The sequence below is a fragment of the Chelmon rostratus genome, chromosome 2 (assembly GCF_017976325.1).
Source record: "Chelmon rostratus isolate fCheRos1 chromosome 2, fCheRos1.pri, whole genome shotgun sequence".
NCBI classification, from domain to species: Eukaryota; Metazoa; Chordata; class Actinopteri; order Chaetodontiformes; family Chaetodontidae; genus Chelmon; species Chelmon rostratus.
The window spans coordinates 19833278-19855978 of record NC_055659.1 but is presented as its reverse complement, the minus strand read 5'-3'; the positions used below and the strand labels follow the sequence as shown (position 1 = coordinate 19855978).

Genomic DNA, 22701 nt, shown 5'->3' with positions numbered 1-22701 from the left:
AACCACAATTTGGGATTACTTTTGACATTAATTTCACTCTCTGGAATTTATTGCTGCAAGTGGAACCTTCACAGTGCATGCATGATACTATATGAACTAAAATGAACATCGACAAGTATGGGCTCTTCAGACATCATTGTAGTATATAGCCAATCTGTAGCCATTAGGAAAATGTGTAATGTTTTCGAAGGCCTCTAACTTTAACTTTCAAGCCTCGCTCATACCTACCCTCAGAGAATGGATGTGAACCTACTATTCGGCCATAAATTCCTTTTGCTTGAATATAAATGATTTAACTCACATGTCAAAGCCTGAACTGATTTTTCTCTCTCTGATCAGTTGTGACAGAATAAATGCCAATGGTTGCTTTTCTTATAAGCAGCTGAGGGACATACTGTCTCACAGCTAGCCTTAGTCTAGCTTCATAGATTGTCAACGATTGCTCTGTTGAATTCAGATATTAGCCATTCTTTCTCACTAGGTCAATTAAAAAATCCTCTGAGCAGTTCACTGGCTGTCACCTGACTGTCACTGGCACCAAAAATATTGTAAGAAAGACAATTGTCAACCAATAAGATGCCATTTTATTGCTTGAATCTTTTCATAGAGAAAAAGGTTGTGGTCTATTACTACAAACACCACCTGTTAACCTCAGCTTTCTTCCTGAGCCTTTAATCTAAAAACTAACCAAACCCATGAGACCCACTCCCAACAACCATTCTATAACATGACGACGCCCATGAATTCAGCACTGAAAAGTTTTCTTAACTTTGCTATTGTCGCTATTATTATTATTACACTTTGTATTAAAAAGGATTAGTTGATGCTTGAGTGAGTTCGGGGCCCTAACTGACCCTTGCAATTAATCTATTTAGCACCAATATCATATGGTGAACCACCAGATTATGAAACTAACAAAACCTCAGGCACAGTCGGACTAACAATTGTGTTCAAACAGTTAATCAACGAATGGTTTGGTTCATAAAATGTCACAAATGGTAAAATGTCCATCACAATTTCTGAGCGCTTTAATTTATTAACAGAAAAAAATTACATTTTCAAGACTGGAACCAGTGACGTTTTGTCATTCTTACTTCGAAAATGATTAAAATTTTAAATTCAAATTGCTAATTGTCCCCATCTCTCTGTCATTCTTGACGTTTGATTCAACAAAACATATATTGTTATTGTGTCAGATAACAAACAATAACAAAAGTAATTCAGAGTCAAACCGGCAGCTCACACATGGCAGCATGTGTGAACTTCACTGCCTGGACTATACAGCGGCTCTGTTCATTCATCCAGTAGTAGAGGGCTGCATACAGCGGGCTTATAGTGAGTCGCTGCTTGAGCACTCGACACCGGACTTGTTGTCCCACTGTTGTGTAACATGGAGGTCCACGTGAACCGTCTGCAAGCGGATGACAGATCGTTGCGTTTAGACTTGCCCCCTGTCAGTCGCTGTGACCAATAATGCGATAGACGCTAAATTGGCCTGTCCAATCATAACGGAGTGGGCGGAGTTATCGTGCACCGGCCTCACGTTGCACAAATGTGTCAAGCGCTCCTGAGTGGATGACGATTACGTACGTGACTGGACCATAATTCAAAAAAAATACTGAAAATACGACCCGGCGATCAAAGAATTGTGTTCAATTTGTTTGGATATTGATGCTGAGACACACGTGGAGTCAAAAGGGTAAATATTCCATCAGAAGACAGAAAATTTGAGATGTCGTTAGCGAGTTGGCTAAGCTAACATAGCTAACCACCTCGCCCACGGCACCAACCAGAGAGAACAGAAGATGTAAACAAATGAAACTGAATTGTTGTCTTGTGTCCTAGTTTACTATTGTGAGTGTGTATTGTGTTGCATTAGTCGGACGCTTTATATCTCCTTACAGTAAAATATGACTTGTCTGTAAGTAGTGTGCGGGAGTGTATACTGCTAATGCTACATGACATGTCTACAATAAGTCAGAGGGTTGCAGTCAGCGAGTGGCGCTTAGGGAGCTATTAACAAACTGTAGCTGATGTTTCCCTGAGACGCTTGCATTGCGTGAATAACAAGTGAAGTTATCATATTAGTTATTACATTAGCCAGGAAGTTATCAGTTCACGTTATAGAGTAATATAGAAACGTCATCTTAGAAAAACACTTCTGGCGTTGCAGCCTTGCTTGTTCCAGGATTTACAAACGTTAATTGCCACATTCTGTATTTTTTTACAATGTTGTTTGTTACTGGCCAGATTTTAGGTAATATACACAACAGTGCAGTTTTAATAATGTCATAATGGCGGCTGTGCTTTTGCTTTTGCTTCCGGCGGAGTAGGAGCTGTCTCTCCTTTAACATTGAACCTTAAGCCATACAGTGGTTACTGGGCTTATTGAGGTTACTGGGTTCATGTGGGGAGGGGGCAGTGAACCATGAAGAGTGTCAGGTTTGTTTTGAGTGGGAATGGGTTGTGAGCTGTTTTTCCAGTGGATGAAAGCCTGAAAAACATGTATCAGACTTCCTCGTCCTCTCTTCCTATCAGTAGTGTTTGTGTATTCTTTTTAAAACTGTAGTGATAATGTTGGAATTTGGTATATATAGTTGTGCCTGTAAGTCAGCTTCTTCTGGATATATGAACCTGAAACCCATAAATATTTAACTTGTTGTCAGAAGTCAGAGCATTTTCACCTCAATCTAAGTATCTTCCCTCAATACATGTTTGGGTGTGGATGAATCATGTTTACATGTTGCCAGTCTGTGAATGTTATTATATAACATTGTGATTTCATAATCAAATATCGCTGGGCTGGAGATGTATATCCGGCCAGGCTTTTACTTCTCTATTGGCAGGAATTTGATGTGTATTGGTGTTGTATAAGGTGACATTTGAGCATGTCTGAGAGGCTCTTAAAGATAACGAGAGCTGCTTTTTAATTGCTTTTTGTCTTCATTGTTGTATTCACTTACAGACATTTGGAGACAGACAGACGACACAGGAGAAAAAACATGCTACAAATACACAAACGTGCTGCAAATATGCACTGTTTTTGTTGTGCTTTTCCTTTGTACTCTGCCTATGAGCTGAGTGACTGCTGCATGCACCTCACAGGACCTAGCAGAGCAAAAAAGTGCAATTCTATTTTAAAGATTTGTGAGGAGATAAAGTGTTTATGACAGATATTAACCTTCACTATCCCACCACTAGTGTGGAAAGATGATTTGTAGCCTGCATGATAACAATATAGAGATTGTTAGACCAGAAATGTCCCAAGGTATAGGCTACAGAAGGTCAAGCATTGTAATTATAAAGAGATAACCTTAGCCCTGATGTTTAAAAAGTTACACTTCACTCAGCATCACATTTTTTAAGGGGGAAGAGATTTTGTACTTGTATGTTCCCTCCCTCCCCCCATGGCCAGGACCACTGATGAAAGTGAGGATGAGCATTGCAGCGGTTTTGGTTGTGACGATGGTCTATGCTTATCATAAATAGAACTGATTCACCACGTTGTGGAAGACATCCAGGGTTGATCAGTATACCCTCTCACCAAGTCGCGCAGTCGCTATCTTACAGGTGTTCAATTACCAGTGAAACTGCTTTGATGACAGTGACCACAAGATGCCCCCATACAACTGAGCCTGTCAAATCGAAGATCTTTATTGTCTCTTCATTATTCATCTCAGGATAACAGTCTAAACTTCCATGTTGAAAAATCTATTATTGAGGACAAAAAATGTTTTCAGTGATTTCATCAGTGGGTTTATGCAGGAAATCTTACACACTATAGGAAACACTTTATGTGCACATGGTATTTTCTACATTCTCCAAACAGCTGCAGGATATTTTTTTCAAACTACAAACTGCTCAACTGCTGAAGGAGTGTGAACAATGGCTGGGAGCCAAACTGCAATCCTGGATTTAGAAGTTGAATAATTCCAGTAATGTATAAAAGATGTGAAATATTTGAAGGTTTGTTGAAAAGTTGATGCTTAACTGCATTGTCCAGTTTGATTTGTAGGGTGAAGCAGCTAAAGGAGTATGAATAGTTGAAAAAGCGGTAAACCGTCTATGAATAGTGCTGAAAAGTTAAGTAAATCTTGTAGTGTATGATAGATGTGCAACATTATAAGGTTTGAATTGAGTTTCTGGCTTAAAGTATGAACAAGTAGATAAGTCTTGAAAATACTTGGAAAATGAAATGTGTGTGTGTCAACCTGCTCTAATTAGCAATTCTATATCATCCATGTTTCCTCAACTGTAAACAAAGGTTGCTATGGTGATGGTAACCGCTGTTTGACTCTAGGGATGCATTATGCCAGCTAGTGCACCTGCAAGCCTGGTCCAGACTGTTAACGTGGTTTTTGTTAAGACCAGTCTTTACAGTAGACTTGACGTCAGTTTCACCAGTCAAACTTGAGCTTAGTCTTAACTACACCTGGTTTTCACAATGCACATCCGTGTGAATTCCCCCGCGAGTATGGCTGTTGCCGACCACCGTGTGCGGTCAGGATATGTTGTTACATCACTGTCTTGCAAATTTGAAGCTCATCATTTCTAATTTGTGTCAGTGTTATGGAGCATCAAAGAAAGAACAAAGGCAATTTCACGGACTTACAGCCAGCACAAGAAACTCTGACTGCGAAGCAGTCTAACATAATGACATATAGACGAAGCAGGTCCACTTGATATAAGTCAGAGGGTTGTAGTCAGCGAGTGGCGCTTAGGGAGCTATTAACCAACTGTAGCTAATGTTGCCCTCAGACGCTTGCATCGCATGAATAACAAGTAAAGATATTATATTAGTTATTACAGTAGCCGTGAAGTTCACGTTACAGAGTAATAATTGAAACCTTAGCTTGGAAAAGCACTTCTGGCATTGCAGCTTTGCTAGTTCCAGGATTTACTAAGGTTAATTGCCACATTCTGTATTTATAATGTTGTTTGTTGCTGACCAGATTTTAGGTAATATACACAACAATGCAGTTTTAATAATGTCATAATGGCAGCTGTGCCCTTGCTTTCAGTGGAGTAGTAGCTGTCGCTCCTTTAACATTAAGCCTTAAGCCGTACTGAGTGAGGTTATTGAGGTTACTGGGTTCATGTGGGGATGGGGGAAGTGAACCATGAAGAGTGTCAGGTTTGTTTGCATGGGAATGGGTCATGAGCTGTTGAAGTCTAACAAGATTTTCTTTTTCCAGTGGATGAAAGTCTGAAAAGCATGTATCAGACTTCCACATCCTCTTTTCCTATCGGTTGTATTTTGTATGTTTTTTAAACTGTATTGATAAGCTTGGAATTAGATATATGTAGTTGTAGCTATAAGTCTGCTTCTTCTGAATATATTTTTAACATGTTGTCAGAAGTCAGTCAGAGCATTTTCACCTCAATCTAATTATATTCCCTCATGAAATACATGTTTGGGTGTGGATGAATCATGTGTACATGTTGCCAGTCTGTGAATGTTATTATATAACATTGTGATTTCGTAATCAAATATCGCTGGGCTGGAGATGTATATCTGGCCAGGTTTTACTTCTGTATTGGCAGGGATTTGATGTGCATTGATGTTGTATAATCTGAAATTTGAGCATGCCGGAGAGACTCTTAAAGATAACGAGATCTGCTTTTTAATTGCGGACATTCAGGAGACACAATACACCTGACCTGGGCACAGACTTTGCATTACTCATGGCTGTTCTTCGACTCCATGCACAGTAAGACAGCTCAGTCTATTTGTCTTTCTCCACTTATGTATGCTAATGCATGAAAACCAGGCTTCCTGAAAGTTATTGCTCATCTCAGAAGTTCAATTGCCCAAAGAGTTTTCAAATGAAGAAATCTTGCCATTGCAATGTGGAATTGACTACATGTTTTGCGTTGGGGCCAGTTTTGACATGATGACCAGGCATTTTAGTGTGCAGTAAATTCCCATTTGACCTGCAGTGCCATATTTCTTTCAGAGAAATTGTATTATGATGATATGACCATATCATATTATTATCAGTAGTTTAAGTGGAAAAAAAGAAGTGCCGGTACTCCCCATATTCAACTGTTGCCAGGTAAATTAGGCAGTGGGTAACAGCAGATCATTAAGTGATGTGTTTAAATACTAGGACATTTTAATGACTTTTAAAAAGAAATTAGTTTTTATTAAATATTAAACTTTGCAGGTAAATTCTGTTTGTTCACTTGGATATTAGCTCAAGGGGGGCATCCCTCAAGTAGTTTGCATTTGTTAGCTCCAAATGCAGAGTTTAACATCTACTCCACTCATGTGACAACCTCTGTCCCTGATGTGTTTGGGTAGCAAGGGAGTTAACTTGACTACATACCTTGCACCCAGGCCTTTTGTCCTTACTTATAAGCCACTCATTCTGTGAGCAGAAATGCCTTTTTTGGTCGTTTGACCAGCAGTCTGGCCATTCTTGTTCTATGGAGTTACTGTTGACATCGCTGGCAACAGGTGAATCAGAAGCCACATTTGTGTTAGCAAAAGCACTAACGTTACTGCTAGATGGCTGCTCGTCACTTGCAAGATTAATGCTAACGTCCGTCTGTGGTCCTGTGTCATCTTCACCATTCATTGCCAGTTCAGGTTCTCTTTTGGCCTCTTTGGAGCCACGGCAACATTTGTGGGTTTAACTGGTTTCAATTTGCGCTAATGTCTTCTTCACGTCCTTTTTCTCAGACCTCCTTACAAGTGAACGCCTCGCGAGGGGGAGGTGTGTGGCACGTACCAGTGCACACTGGGTAATGTAGTATAGCCATAGGAGAATGAGTATCACAAAGCGCCAGTGAGAAATACAAGAGAGTACTATGGGCTTATGTGAAGTCCCGGTACGCCGTAATTTTGTCATCATTACACATATGGGGGTTGGTATGGTGGCTAAGAGAGCCCAATGCACTGCATGTTAAAAGGCCAGTGTGTAAGATTTATGGGGATCTAATGGCAGACTATGGCAAAAATGTAATCTAATATTGCTAACTATGTTTTCATCAGTGTATATGTATATATCACCTGAAAATAAGAATTGTTGTGCTTCGTTGCCTAAGAGTGAGCCCTTTGTATCTGCATAGGGAGCTGGTCCTCTTCCACAAAGTCCGCCATGTTGCACCACCATCTTTCCACAGTAGTCCAGAACGAACAAACTAAAAAAAAATGGTTATAGCATGTTTTGGCTTTGACATTGTTAGACCAGAAATATCCCAAGGTAAAGGCTACACATTCCACAGTATCACATTACAGGAGATTTTGTACTATGTTTTGGGTATTTGCAGAATGTTTTTTTAATGCGTCACGTGTTGTCCTGCTTTGAAACATAGTTTGTTTATTTATCCGTGATGTTGTTTTCTATGCTGTGATTACATGGTATTGGAAAATATCCTATTTTAACGTTGTTTTTAGCCATATTGCCTTTTTTTTTGTTTAAAACTTCTTTCAGTTATTTCATTTTTGTTTTGACAATACATACATACATGGTAACTGCTGCGTATGTACTTTTGCAGCTCAACAGTTTTCATAATGATAAAAATGGGACAGTTGTACTCTTATGCCTACAAACATTGTTGATATATACAGACCATTAGACAGTTTTAAAACAGATAATCAACTTAGATTTAGTTTTTTTCTTGTGATAATCCTTTTATTAAAGACTGGTCATTCAATTTGGGGGTGAGGGTGTGTTCCAGTTATCAATTTTTAGTGGTGCAACTAAGCTTTTTGTTTACATTTGAATTGCAATGTGCTTTGAGCAAAAATTCAAGTTCGTACCTTGACCTTATTGTGGCCTTATCAGGTCTGTTTGTGTGCTGTAAAAATTAGGCAAGGCCAGAGCATTATACCTACACCACAGTGAGCATGGATTTGTGTCTGTGCCCTGTACACACACCATTCTCGTATAATAGGAGGATGGCTTATACGCTCCAAATTGAGCAAGCTGGTTATGTAATCCTGCAGTGACGACCTGTTGAACAGTGCAGGATGTTTTCACTGGCTCCTGTTTATACCTCTCAGTGTGTCTCCCTCTTTCTCTGTGTCTCACTTGTCTTGTCTCGCTGCCGCAGTTTGTGTTTGTGTATAACTGACGTCATGAAGGCAGAAAAAAAGCTATCAGGCAGTTGACTGGAGATGGTGAAGACTTTACCTCTGTTTTCTTTTGTCATGTCAAGTTTGATTTCTGAAAAATACATCCTAAACCTAGCCAATTTGAGGTATAAATGCTGTCTGAATTTAAATCCATTTGTGATGTTTTAGTCTTTATCTGTACACATTAAATAAATGTGTCACATCTGAGTGTCTCCAGGGAATTTGAGCTGCATTTGACTCAATGAAAGTCAAGGAAAATGTCTCTGTGGGAATCAGGATAATCACATTATTATTGTTTACTGTTGTTGTGTAGAGAGTGATGTTGTGCTGTTAGCAGGATTAATGGATGAAATGTGCTCATGTGTAAATCATAGATGAAGGGAATGAGTCAGAAAGCGGTGAGTCAGTTGAATAGTCAGCTAGTCCAATTGTATTAAATAACAAGGCAGACTGTGTGTTGTTCACCTTTGAGTAATGAAAAGCACTGTCTTATTGCATTGAACATTTTATTTGATAATAATGCGCCAAGTATGGCTTGTTTGTGACAAATTTTAGGCATTTTGATTTGGGTTTTACCTTCATCTGTCAACACTTTTCATGGAAGACATTTTGACATGTCATAGCATGAAAAGCACACGTCTAACCAACTGCAATACAAAGCTGTGACTGGAACTGACACACCTAAACAGAATGCAGCAATCATTATTATTATCCTGATTAATCACACCTCCAATTTCCTTCTGTCTAATGATACATGCATACTTGCTATGCATCATAGCTGTGTTGTAGTATGAATGTGTTCACACTGGAAAAAATAAGTCTATTTAAAAGAAAAAAAAAATCAGTGTGCATGATGAGGAAAAAAATATTTTTGATTGTGCTGTTGATGTAAGCTACTGGCCACAATGCAGTGCACAGAGGAAAATGGAGGAGTTAATCACAGCTGCAAAATGAATCAATTTTGAGTTGTGGTAAGACGGCTCCTGAAGGACTTTGGAAAATTTCTTTTGGAAGACATTAGCTGTCTCAGTGAAGAAGTTGCATGACATCTGAAAGTGCAGTATTGTATCATTTCTTCTAAAATGATTATGCTGATTTCATTAACTGCAAAAACAATATGTTATAAAATGACTATATACTGTATAAATATATATATTACATACTGTATACAGTTCGTATGTCCAACATGTTTGTCTGTTCATGGTATAACAAAATGATCTTAATAAGCAACGTTTTACTGTCTCATTGCATAAACCAAGCATAACGTGTCTGCAGGGGTTTGAGCATGTTGCTCAGCGGGTTTACCTCACGCTGTGGTCACTACTGTACTGTTTAGAACAAACCACCTACTGTACCCCGCGTCTTCAACTGGGAAAAGATAGACGATAGTGTTGATGCCATGCGTCATAACACTTATTTTTTCCTGAAAGCCTTGAGGCTCTAGTGTCTTTAACTTAAATTCTAGGAGGAACTGCATATTATTTTTTGATTCACATTTAAAAAAAAATCTTTTGATTCAGATTTTGTCAAAATAGTATCTTTTAATGCAGCCCCACACCTCTCAGATGGATTTGCTACTGTTTTCAGTCGCAGGAGTTATGTAAGAAATTAGCTGGGTGGTCACCACCTGCTGCTTGTTCTTCCATGTTGTGAATTCAGTCCTGCTAAGTTTGCTCTGATACTGCTTCTTATCATCTCCCTGTATTTCCTTTATCTTACAGATCCTACATCCAATTGATTGACTGATTGAATGAGCGCTAATTCATCGTCACCACATGGAACCCATTCCCCTTGATGAACATATGAAGACCCTTACTGCCCACTGTGATTGGACAAATTACTATTGATCTGTGACCAAAGTGCTGAGATGCCTGGAGGTGACAGCAGTCCAGATGGGGAGGAGCCTTCGCTACCGTCAGTCACAGGAGAAGATGGAGGGGAGGAGAGGGTGTCAGCAGTGCAACAGGGTGGAGGGGCACAGTCAGAGCGCCTCAGGAGGGAGGAGAGTGGAGTTTCACATGGAGAAGTGGGGCAAGAAGATGAGGAGATGATTAGCGGATCAAATGACCTCTCTTCCTCGGCCAATCACAGCCCTGGTAGCGCCATAGGGTCCGCCTCAGCTTCAACTAAGAGGTATTTGCCTGTTTGCGAGTGCCCTGACCTCTAACCATACATTCACTACATACTGCAGTGACCTAAATTGCTGCAGTGTCTCCTCATCTCAGAAAGAGTTTTACAATGCACCACAGTGAGGGGCTTGCAATATGGCCAAAGTCTGCTATCACAGTATATGTATTTTATCTGACAGTAATGGTACATATCACAACACAGTAATTGTTGTGAATTCAATTAAGAAATGGTTTAAAATATTGATTCATTGTTATTATTTTCTTCTTTTATTTAGAACAGCCATACAAACATTTAAGTTCAAAACAAAAGACTCAAAAGAGTAAAATCAACAAATTAACATCCTTTCAAAATGGTTGTTACTTCCAAAACAGAACAGTAGTTGGCAGTTTTGAATGTTAACAGGGAAAACATACAAATACATGCAAATAAATACCAGCCTGACTTCATTCAGTAAAATATAAAAACCACACTGCTCTGTAGTTACAGTTCAGTCACTCTGTTCTTTTGTGGGAGTTTGCCACAGAAGAATGTTGAATGAATTCGTTTAGGCACAGGTGGAGTCCTGGCAGGTTGTAGAAGCACCTCAAGGACCTCACTGTACTCTGAAAATAGGTCCAGTGGAGCAACACACACAACCAGTCAGACGATAATACATCTAAACAAGTTGACTGTATAGACTGTAGTTACCGTTCCTTTTGGAGGTAAAATTAAAGCAGTGCACCCATAATGTTGCTAATCACACAGAAAAACTATGAGGGCACATAGTTGAACCGGAAACTTTGACTGTAACCTGCATTTTGAATTATTACTGTTCTATTATAAATCACTGAATGGTTTACAGCAAAAATACAATACCGCTACTTCATTATAAACCTCACAGATCGTCTGCAACAAGGTCTGCCCACTGTCACCCGAGTCAAAACCAAACACGGAGAAGCAGCATTTCAGTGTTTTTGCACACATATCTGAAACGAACTCCCTGACAACTTTAGATCTGCTGCAACTCGTCTTCTTTTGGCTTAAAACCTGTCTGTTTGCCACTGCTGTATTGAGTTAAACTTCTCAATGTGTGTGTAGCAGTGAGAACACAGATGGTGGCAAAGGGCAGGCCCACAGAGAGGTGATGATGACAGTGGCTGAGATGAAGAAGAGGCTTCCATCAGAAAAACGCAGTCGCAGCAAAGCCAGCACTGTGGAAGCCTTACATTACGCTCTCAACTGTGTCAAACAAGTGCAAGGTAGGCTGACACCTGGAAACTTAAACTGTCACCACCTTTTCTGACATGATCTTGTTTCAAAGCAGCATGTGTGTTTGTGTGTTTCCTGCAGCCAATAGTGAATACTACAAACTGCTGATGCAAAATGGCCAGGATGAGAGGAGAGATGCCAGCGTGTGCACTCTGGAAGAGCTGGACAGAGTCACCTCTGAACACACCCTTAAAAACACGGTACACACACACATAACTCACAGACAGCAACTGATGCTGTTGCTACTTAAGTTGTCATGACAATAGAGGATTTGTTGGGAGTTGTTTTATATATATATTCAACTTTGATACTGATTCAAGGCTCCATCACAGTTGTAGAGAGTCTTAAAGAAGCAAACACACTCTTATACATACGTGCATGTGTATGTCTATTTTTGCCTCACGCCTGGGCGTGTGTGTGAGTGTATGTGTGTTTACTGCTTTTGTGTGTGTCTGTGACTTGGCTCGCTTGTGTGCTTGTGTCTTTCTACATGTGCGTGCGTACGTCTCTCTGTGTCTGTGTGTAGGATTCCTTCGTGGTGGTTTTCTCGCTGTTGAGCGGCCGCGTGCTGTACGCGTCGGAGCAGACTCCCAGCATCCTGTGCTGCAAGAGGAAGTTCCTGGAGTCGGCCAAGTTTGTGGAGCTGCTCTTCCACCAAGATGTTAATGTCTTCTACTCACATACAGCTCAGCCGCATCTGCCACCGTGGAGCAACTCGCACTCAGGTGTGTTTGGATATTTTGATATTTTGAGTAGGTATTTGTTTGTTTTATGTAAGTGGTTGTTGAATTTTAACTGACGTATAATGCATTGTTTCCCGGGCACAGTATTTTTTGCAGAAAACACATATTTATAAGATGCCCAATGAGATTCAGAAGTGCTGTCAATCATGATCACTGTGATTTTTATGTATTTAGAGAGACACTACCCAACATTTACTCTTTTTTTTAACAATGATCATGATTAAATGCTAACATCACTAAAAAAGAAAGCGATTCCAGTGATTAGATTCTTAAAACTTTTCCTTTTGTTATACATCTATTTAAATTTACTGTTCATTTAAACTTATAACAGTGTAATAACTATTTGATGTGATTTTGCACATAATTGAGTCAGTGCAGGTAACTAAGAAATAACTGACAGGTGACTGACTTTTCTCTGTTCTTTGTCTCTGCAGCAGGAGTTCTGTTTGACTGTGCCCAGGTCAAGTCTTTCTTCTGCAGAATCAGGTCAGTATACACACTGTGTTTTCATTCTATTAAGGATCTTTCCTAGACTACCCCACCCATAAATCTCTGATTTCACAATAATGCAGTCAGAAAAATATGAATTTCCACAAATTCTTAGAAAACATTATTTGAAATGACCCTTAATTAACAAATCTTTACCAATTGATATCAGTGAAGCACAGCATAAAGTCACTTCTAAGCTCCTCAGACATCCTGCCAACTGTTTGGGGCTTTGTGAGCAATGCAGCTAAAGATAGAAGAAGTTCACATGTTGTAACAGAGCAGTTACTTTTGTAGAAGAAACATAGAGAGTCAGCATTTGTTTAAATCATTTCCAGTTTGACTTGTTTTTTCAGTGTTTGATATTAGTTAAATAAAACGGCTTACTGTATGTTTACTTCATAAGTCACAGTGGAAATTAAAAATTATATATATATTTTAGGGGTGGGAAGGACCGTGAGGGTGAGATGCGTTACAACCCGTTTCGGATAACACCCTACCTGCTGAAGGTGCAGGGAAAAGGAAGCAGTGGGGAGGAGGAGCCGTGCTGCCTGGCACTGGCTGAACGCATCATCTCTGGATATGAGGGTACAATTATTAGCACCAAAAACTGCACAAAACTCAAACAGCCTTACCCAGTGAATGGTAAAGAAAAAGTTGTGTACTTAAACGTGTAAGAAACGTCTCTGTGACATTGCCACTTTTCACTTGTGCAGCTCCTCGGATCCCCTTGGACAAGCGCATCTTCACCACCACACACTCACCTGGCTGTGTGTTCCTTGAAGTGGATGACAGGTCAACACATTCACCAACCGTCTTCACAATCCAAGTTGACACTGAGCTTTTTAAATGTCGGTGTGTTGATGAAGTTAATTTGATGGTTGCTGTCCACAGGGCTGTGCCGTTGCTAGGATACCTGCCTCAGGATCTGATTGGCACGTCACTGCTGACTTGCATCCACCCAGATGACCGCCCCCTCATGCTGTCTATGCACCGGAAAGGTGAGTGTTCAAGGAGGGTGTTTAAAGAGTAGACCTTATTAGTATACTGAGATGAGAATTTGTCAGTGAACAAAATCAGTGAAAAAAAATTGTAAACAATTCATTAATTTATGGAAAATTGATGGTGTGTAGCAGGACAAACACTAAGCTGTGTGTGTGTGCCGCAGGTTACTAGCAAGCTGCTGTGTGAACAGTTTTTTGTTTTTATCCTTTGGACACACACCAGATGGGGATGAAGAAAAATACTGGGAGAATTGCTGATCCTCATTTCAATAAATTTTTGACATAGAATCGAAATTGTGACAGCCCATGCTGTCTATCGGGACCAATCAGTCATAAAGTCTGCTACATCCTGCCCCCTCTCATGCTGTTTTTTTTTCTTCATGCCATGTGCAGTGTTAAAGTATGCGGGCCAGTCTCCATTTGAGCACTCTCCAGTGCGTCTGCGCTGCCAGAATGGAGACCACATCACCCTGGACACCAGCTGGTCCAGCTTCATCAACCCTTGGAGCCGCAAGGTGGCCTTCATAATTGGGCGGCATAAAGTCAGGACGTAAGTAACAATGGCACAAATTCAGACTAAAACAACAGTTTCAAAGTTTTACAATCACAAATGAAGTTTCAAGCTCAGTGGGAGTCATGTGCTCGGGGGGGTTTGGTATTTGCATGGTCTGTTGTACATCTGTCTTATGTGTTTTAAGTGCTAAAGCAGCGCTGTTATTGCTCAGAGTTGCTTATTAAATAAAAACATCATAATAACGATTATAACGTCACTGTGCTGTTGTCTTTTGCCACCAGGAGTCCACTGAATGAGGACGTGTTTGCTGCTCAGACTAATGACGATGTGCCAGTCACCCACGAGGAAATAAAAGATCTGCAAGGAAAGATCTACAAGCTTTTCCTGCAGGTCATTATATCAGTGCTGAAAAAATGCGTCATTCAATTATTTATTGTCATAGCTCATTAGAGAAAATCAAATTCTTACGGATTATTAATACTAACATTAGCTTTCCTGCTTCTGTTTCATGTAAATTTAAAATCAGTCCTTTATAGTGTTTTCTTAAGTTTGGTAAACTAAGAAAGAAATCACAAGACAAATCTCTGGGCTCTGATAATTTCAAGGCCATCATGTTTCGACACATTTAATTGCCTTTCTAAGTAATTAATAGATTAACTGATAAAAGCAAGTTGCAGTCCGAGACCACATCTATGTCCATAGGTGTACACTAGAGATGCATCTTTCGATCAGCGACTGGAATCTGCCAGTTTTCAGTGTGATTGGCCTGACCGGTGACTGGCTAATCAGTGTCACATTATCCAACCCTGTGCCAGTGAAATGTCCCCAAATAAAAGTTCTTTATTTTTTTTCTTTATGAACACACAATTAAATTTTTCATTAAGTAAAACTATGCGGTCATTTAGAATCCTCATAAAGATAGAAAGAAAATCTGAATCGGCCAAAATCTGAACCAGCAGGTCAGACTTTTGAAAACTTGGAAATTGGAATCTGCTCGGAAAATTACTCTCTGTGCATCTCTAGTGTCGACCCCTCTTAACACAGACAGACACGTACACAAGTAGGCCTTTCTGTTGCACACACAGATATACAGAGATCTCTTAATCTATCCTTTGTTTTTCTACCTGTTTGCATGTCAGAGGTGACTTCACTTCTTTGTGTTTCTTCTCCACAGCCGGTCCATAACAATGGTTCCAGTGGTTATGGCAGTTTGGGAAGTAATGGCTCTCATGAGCACTACATCAGCGTAGCTTCTTCAAGTGACAGCAATGGTAACCTGTGGGAGGACTCGCACCGGGAACCGGTAAGACATAACAGTGACCTCACAGCTCAGGATGCCAATAGTAATGCTGCCAAGGTGAATCCTGCTGATACATTGTTTGTGTGTTATTGCAGATGACTTTGCAGCAGATCTGTGCTGATGTGAATAGAGTGAAGAGTTGGGGTCAGCAGGCCTATCTGGGTTCCAGCCACAAAATCAGTCTTCTTGGCAAACCTGCCACAGGTAATGCAGCACCACACGTTGAAAATACAAAACATGAAAAGCATACTGTGTTAATATATGCAATTGTTTTACTATTGGCTAAAATGACCCTTTATTTTCCCAGCACGTTTGCGCCCCGCAGCCTCCAACCCTGAGGTCAGAGATCATGAAGAAAGCAGGAAGCAAACACACATTCCCTCCTATCAGCAGATCAACTGTGTGGACAACATCATCAGGTGTTGTAGTCGTAGCAACATCACAACACTCGTAGATCATTTTAGTTTATTTGGTGCTAAACCACCTACTTTCTGTCCGTTATTAATTGTGTGTGCCTGTGTTTGTGTGTTCCAGATATTTGGAGAGCTGCACAGGTCCAGCCCTCAAGCGGAAGAGTGATTCTCATTCCCTGGCCACCTCGTCTTCCTCATCCTCTACCTCAGAAGACGACAAGCCTGCTGGAGCCACTGACACAGCTCAGGCCAGCTCAGATGGTAAAAACACCACACGCGCCACACAATTTACTACTCGGTCACCATTTGAGTAATGTTTTGTAATATTCCTTGCTAAAGCAACTATTCATCTCGTTTCTCCTCACTTTTCAGTGGTGTTGGACAGTGGGGTGTCAGTGGCCCCTACCACAGCAGCAGTTGTTGGAGCACCTCTGACAGACATTACAATGTCAACTAAGGCCATGAGTGTGGTCTCTGTCACCAGCCAGTGTTCATACAGCAGCACCATCGTCCATGTGCCACAACCTGAATCAGGTACATAAACATGCCTTTACATCTCTGTGTCAGACCATGGGAGTCACTCAGAACGTGTGACTGCTCTGTTGATCTTAGATTTGAACAGACTGCATATGGGAGTTACGTCTTTGTTTAGAAAAACTTTGTGTCAGTGTCACAAACTCTCTGTTGAACACGTTCTTTCCTCAATGTTCTCTCACAGAGGCCACGGCACTGGAGGATGCCCCAATGGGCAGTGAGCCTACTGATGCAGCTCCGACCCCTGTCCGTCCCGCCACAGAGGAACGAAGGTTTATAGGTCTCACCAAGGAGGTGTTGTCAGCTCACACCCAGAAGGAGGAACAAGAATATGTGGATCGATTCCGCCATCGGATCCTCCAGAGCCCCTACAGCTCCTATCTGCAGCTGGACAACAGCTCTATGGCTCACTCCCACCACCCAGGTATGTGTGTTCCTATTAAAATGGATTTAGAGAGAGCTGATTATAATTTTTAAAGGCGCTTTCAATCAAACTTACTTTGTTGCCTGTGTCCATCTCACCACAGGTGACTACCTACGTCCACTGAGCGGTGGTGGGTGGAATCGCTCTCGCAGAGGAAAGCCCAGACACAAGCGCCCAAAACCCCAGGGTTCCTCAGACAGCTACGCTTCGCCACCTTGCCCCAACTCCTCTTGGCCCTCCTCTGAGTCCTCCCAACCCCAGTTGGGGGCCCCCTACAGCCAAACATCCCAACTCCAGGCGCCATTCTTCCCCATGATGGCGACCCAGCCTGGCCCGGACCAACCTCCCAGACCACAACAGCTTTCTGCAGCGACCCCTGTGGTGCTACAGCCTCTTGACCAAACCCTGCTCAGCTACAACTTCGGCATCATGCAGTCTGCTCAGAGCGTGCCAGGGATGCAACCAGTCCAGATGGAGCCCATTCAGAATCTGCAGAATATACAGAACTTTCACAACCTGCAACCCATGGCTCCAGCCCAGAGCATCAACCCATACGTGGCTCCAGTCATGGCTGTCATCCTGCCCAACTACCCAACTTTCACTCCAGGTTTTCCGTCCATTTACCCACCGTCCACTCCTTCCATGCTGCCCCAGACACCCATCACCATGACAGGCTTTGTCCCTGGCAGTGCCCCCTTCCCTCAGCCCATGTTTCAATCCCAGCCTGGCGCCCACACTCAGTCCCCAGTGGGCCCTCTGCTTTGCTCACCCAGAGCCAGCTCCTCTGTTGGGGAAGCGGAGGAGGAAGCCGGTCCTCGGGCTTTATTCTCCAGCTCTCGCTCGAGTTCTCCGCTGCAGCTGAACTTGCTGCAGGAGGAGCTACCAAAGCCGAATGAAGGGCAGAGCAGCATCGGGCACAACCATGCTGAGAGCCTCCACGAACAACATGTCAACGAGGTGAGACTGCTGTTTCCTGCCAACCTTCGCCATCAACATGCCAAAAACTTGTATTTTCTTAAAACTTCTTCAATATTTTAGCCAGTACAGCTCATATTCTCTCAGTAGGTATATTTCTCATACATACCTAGTATATGTTGATATACAGCACAGTCTGTGGCTCTCCAGTTATGTAGTTGAAGTACTTTATTTAGTCCTGATTGTCAAACCTTTGCCTTGAGCAGGGTGACAACCCCAGTGATTCTGGGAACCATGATGCCCAGTCTACATCCAGTGAGCTGCTTGACATGCTGCTGCAGGAGGATGCCAGGTCAGGGACCGGCTCCAATGCCTCTGGCTCTGGGTCAGGGGAGTCCGGAGGCTCCCTGGGATCTGGATCTGGATCTGGCTCCAATGGAACCTCCACCTCACACACTGGTAAAAGGGGAAACACACATGCATACAATACACACATTAACAAACCCTTTGCCTTCACTTGTAAAACACAACCATGAATAAATGCAGTGAATATAGCAAAACATGATCCTTAAAACTGAAATACTTCAAGAACCGTCATCAAGGCTATATCATCAATTACAAAGAATGATGGATCAGGTAGCCGAGACCCAGAGGGTATAAATGAGGCATTCGGGTAGTATTACAAATTATACATTTCAAAATGTGAGTTCAGCAGAGGTCTTCACTGATTTAATGGTTCCCACTATAAAGAGGAATGAAATATTAGATTTAGAAGCTCCTATTTGAGAAAGCAAGATACAGTAAGCCTGAAATGAACTATCCTCAGGAAAATCCACTGATGAAGATGGTTTCAGTGTTGAATTTTACCACTTTTTTAAAGTGCACTGTCATCTCTTCTCTGTAAAGTGTACAATGATATCGCCTAACACCAAGAAATGTCTGTAGCTGTGTGTTTTGCTAATATTTCACTAGTGCTAATATCTGGGAAATTTGTCATGGGAATGAGTAGTTGGCATCCTATTAACAATCTCAATAATGACTTTTAGATTTATGCAAAATATTTGGCTTTATGGTTATTGAGGGTTCGCTGATCCATCTAGACCGGACTCAATTTGTTCAGGGGTGTTTATCGTCCAGTAGCATGAGAAGGCTGTACCACATTATCTATAAAGCAAGCTCTCTTTGTAGCCAAACTCTAGCTGTGTCACTGGATGCAGAGAAAGCATTTGACAGCCTAGAATGGCCTTACCTATTCTTTGGCAATCCTAAAATTCATGTCATTTATGTCAATTAATGTCATCACAGTACAAGAACAACAGGTACACTTAATAGTAGGCAGAAGTGACTGATGCAGAGCTCTCTCTGGCTTACAGGCAGCAGCAACAGCAGCAAATACTTTGCCAGCAATGATTCATCGGACACATCACGCAAAGCCCGTAAGAGCCAGGAGGCGCCGGCAGAGCACCAGCACAGCTTCGACACTCGGGTGGAGAACTCACTGTGGAGCATGGTCCAGCACACGCCTGAGCATGTCATGATGACATACCAGATCCACACCAGGTACACGCTTAACACCTCTCTTACTGTTTCCATTCCGTTTATGGTGAACAAAAACACATTGTCAGTCCTGTCGAAACCTTTTGTTTTGGCATTACACATATAAGCAGCATGTTTCCACATTTCAGCCCGTACAGCGGTAGTAGTTAAGTGTGGATTGATCCTCATGGTGATTTGCAATGTTAATTGCTATATTTTAGAGAGAAGTGTATTACATTTTGGATTATACTGGTTACGAACTGTGATTGTTGGTGAATATAAACACACAGAACCAAGCCAAACCCTATTTAGTATCTTTCAAATGTAAAGTCACATGTAAATATCCAGCGTTAACGAGTGCATTGAGCTCAAAGAGGTCAAATCTCTTTGAAGCAGCTGGTTTTGTGACCACAGTCAGATTAGCATTTCTAAGACTTTTGAGTGTTTGGGGCTTACCGTCATTTTAATGACATTCTTTGACACAATGTGGCTGCTCGGCAGTTGTTTGGCGACTCTGCCTCTCCGAGTCCTTTGATCTTTACATTAGCATCCAAGCTACCTCTCAAACATGTCAAACTGTTTGAGACCCTTTTTTGGACAATCACTGTGTGACTTCTCTAGAGTCTACTGCTGTCTCACGATGGTAGTGTGTAAAGAAAAGGTGAACTTGAAGCTTTGAAGGTGCCCTCTGCTCATTTGATTGCGTGGTGACATTATCTATTCCTCGAATGTTAGACAATAACAACTTTTTTAAATGTAATTTCCAGAAAAATGTTTGTGCTATTTAGATTAAGATAGTAAAATTTGTAAGACCATTCCTGTCATTTAATTCTTCGTCTTTGCTTTGTATCCTGTCTTTCCTCTCCTTCAGGGACCAGACTGAGGTGTTGGCAGAGGACAGGGAGAAGCTTCGGGTGCTTCAGCCCCTCCAGCCCTGGTTCACCCAGGAGCAGAGAGAGGAGCTGGCTGAGGTTCACCCCTGGATCCAACAGCACACTATCCCACAGGAGATCGACACACAGGTGGGGATCACACACTCACCTCAAACACATTCACCTTTCTGCACACCTGAGCCCATGTTTAATGTATCTTTGTCCTTCACAGGGTTGTGTAGGCTGCAGCGCAGGCGCAGGGGTCGCCCACTCCCCTCACCCTCCTGCCCCCGACAGTTCGTCCCCTCTGGAGAACCCTCAGCAGGACTCCATCGGACATGTGGTGGACACTTGAGAGACCTGGAAGCCGAAACGACCAACCACCCAGCTCACAGCAAACCAGCCCTGCCAGAAACCGCAACAACTCCCTCCATTTCCTCCGACCGATCCAGAGGAGTGGGTCCCTGTGCTTTAGTCTGAAGTTTAACATTTTTTGTAAAGGCATCAGTGGCTGGACGAGGGCCTGAGGAACAGAGGAGGCGGGGGTGACGGGCATTTTCTCTTAGTCAGCCTAATGTGACTGCCTTTATTGGACCATAAATGTTATACCTCTCTACTTTTTGTCTTTATAGACCCCTGTAGGGGTTTGGTTTGTATTTAGGATTGACCAGATCCTTTGGCACCATTTACCACTTGATGCTCAATATATGAAGAGGGTCCCATGGTTGCTGCCGACAGAGTGACAAGACAATGACAGTGCTGTCCCAGTTTGAATATCAGAACATACGCCAGACTCTCCTCCAGAGACATGGAGGTTGTACAGTACATGTACCACATCAACTCCTTCACCTGCAGAGTAAAGTACCATGGTTGACACATGGGAGATTGTTTTGATGGACACTGAGACAAAGACACTTTTGCTGCTCTCTGTTTATAATGTTCAGATTCTAATCTTCTAAGTTAATTGTTGTTGGAGTGTATTCTTTTATTCCATTAGTTGGTTTTCTCTTGACCAGAGCATCAGTTTTTATGTGACTCTGACTCACCAACAACAGCAAACACACAGTGATCATTTAAAATTTAGTTTAGTGCTTCAACACAAGTCCAGCCCGGTGCCCAAACCTTCTGTAGCACCACCCAGCACCCTGCCTTGTCATCACCCTACAGTGCTTACCTCTAATTATAAACAGACACAGCATGGCCCCAAATGTCTTTTGATTCTGGGTTTACTTTCTGAATGAATTTCCTCTTAGGGCCAAGTCACACCTACCTTCTTTGGTCCAAATTTTCAGTTTGATCCAAACCAAAATTACAGGTGTAAAACCTCCACCAACCACCAACAACCGAACCGTGGTCTTGGTTTGGTCCAGATCAGATTGAACCATGCTTTGGTTCATTTTCTGGGATGCTTTAGACTCTTGGACCAATTACAGGAAGTTCTAGCAGGCTACCGTCAGAACAGGAGAAAGGAAAAATAAAGCAACAAAACAAAATGAGCTCCTGTAGCACATGGTGAGAGGAGGAGAACAGAGGTTTAATTGATATTTCCTCCGTCAGCTTTATAGTTGGAAAAAAACTCACAAAAAATCTGACCCCTTTCAGTTATTCTCTGTGGATGAGAGATGAGACCGGAATTGAACTGACAACATGCAACATCAGACAAAACTAACCTCAATTCAGACTTTGGTTCAAACTTTCACGTGTGAAAAGGCCCTTAGACTCTGCGTACCTGTCTGTTTGACTGGCTGTGTGTGTGTGTGTTTGTATGAGGAAGGCTGAGAGGGATTGACTAACCTATTGAAGTTCTATGAATGTTGTCAAAACTGTTCTTGTCCTGGGTTCAAATTACAGGTGTGCGTGCGTGCGCGTGTGTGTGCGCGTGGGTGTGTCTGTGTGTGTGTGTGCGTGTGCGTGTGTCTGTGTGTGCGTGTGCGTGTGTCTGTGTGTGCGTCTGCGCGTGTGTCTGTGTGCGTGCGTGTGTGTGTCTGTGTGTGTGTGCGCACTCACTGACTGCTTTCTTCGATACAGTTGTCCACCAGTGTATGACAGACCAGGGTTTTCTACCGTTTTTAGATTCAAAGTATAGTACAGTACCATGTATTTTATAGAAAAAGTACACAAAACAAACTTCACAAAGTGTATAAAAAGCCATTTGTCTTGAATTCAGGGACTGTTTGTTTGCGACACAAAGGAATGAATAAATGAACTATGACCTAACATGACTTAGAAGTGACTGTGTTCGGCATAACACACAACAAATAAGGAGTAGCTGTGCTGGTACTTACTATCATGGGTGAAGTCGTACAGCATGTTCCCCATCAGTGCTGCCAGCAGATGTAGGCTCGACACAAAACATCTGCAACAACGTGTGGATACTTGACACCACAACCAAGGACATAACTATCAGTAAGGGCAGCAGCAATCATCATGCTGATAATATTCTGATGTATTGTAGACTCAGTATTTCTATAGGAATTGGGTTACACGAAAAACAAACAA

At 41.9% G+C, this 22701-nt stretch overlaps 1 protein-coding gene across 4 annotated transcripts; it reads left to right on the top strand.

The window, feature by feature from the left end:
• Nucleotides 1-1559: 1559 nt before the first annotated feature.
• per3 (period circadian clock 3) lies at nucleotides 1560-22419 on the top strand. 4 transcript variants are annotated; one of them, XM_041951054.1, is made up of 23 exons: nucleotides 1560-1699; nucleotides 5643-5711; nucleotides 9805-10216; nucleotides 11291-11451; nucleotides 11543-11661; nucleotides 11988-12186; nucleotides 12639-12690; nucleotides 13133-13278; nucleotides 13407-13485; nucleotides 13585-13691; nucleotides 14088-14244; nucleotides 14490-14598; nucleotides 15383-15511; nucleotides 15604-15712; nucleotides 15816-15927; nucleotides 16043-16182; nucleotides 16294-16455; nucleotides 16640-16879; nucleotides 16983-17836; nucleotides 18061-18253; nucleotides 19168-19354; nucleotides 20202-20352; nucleotides 20435-22419. In XM_041951054.1, the coding sequence occupies exons 3-23, from the start codon at nucleotides 9951-9953 to the stop codon at nucleotides 20555-20557; spliced, it is 3795 nt and encodes a 1264-aa protein (XP_041806988.1). In that variant the 5' UTR covers nucleotides 1560-1699; nucleotides 5643-5711; nucleotides 9805-9950; the 3' UTR covers nucleotides 20558-22419. The 4 variants fall into 4 exon arrangements, with proteins under 4 accessions (XP_041806988.1, XP_041807003.1, XP_041806996.1 ...); XM_041951069.1 differs by lacking the exon at nucleotides 5643-5711 and having other exon boundaries at nucleotides 11294-11451; XM_041951062.1 differs by lacking the exon at nucleotides 5643-5711 and having other exon boundaries at nucleotides 12642-12690.
• Nucleotides 22420-22701: the final 282 nt, after the last annotated feature.

What these genes read in the sequence shown, in the direction of transcription:
- per3 (XM_041951046.1), top strand. Translation starts at nt 9,951, where the DNA reads ATGCCTGGAGGTGACAGCAGTCCAGATGGGGAGGAGCCTTCGCTACCG. An exon ending in TCTTTCTTCTGCAGAATCAG is followed by an intron (nt 12,691 to 13,132) that starts GTCAGTATACAC and finishes TATATATTTTAG; the next exon opens with GGGTGGGAAGGACCGTGAGG. An exon ending in TTCCTTGAAGTGGATGACAG is followed by an intron (nt 13,486 to 13,584) that starts GTCAACACATTC and finishes TGCTGTCCACAG; the next exon opens with GGCTGTGCCGTTGCTAGGAT.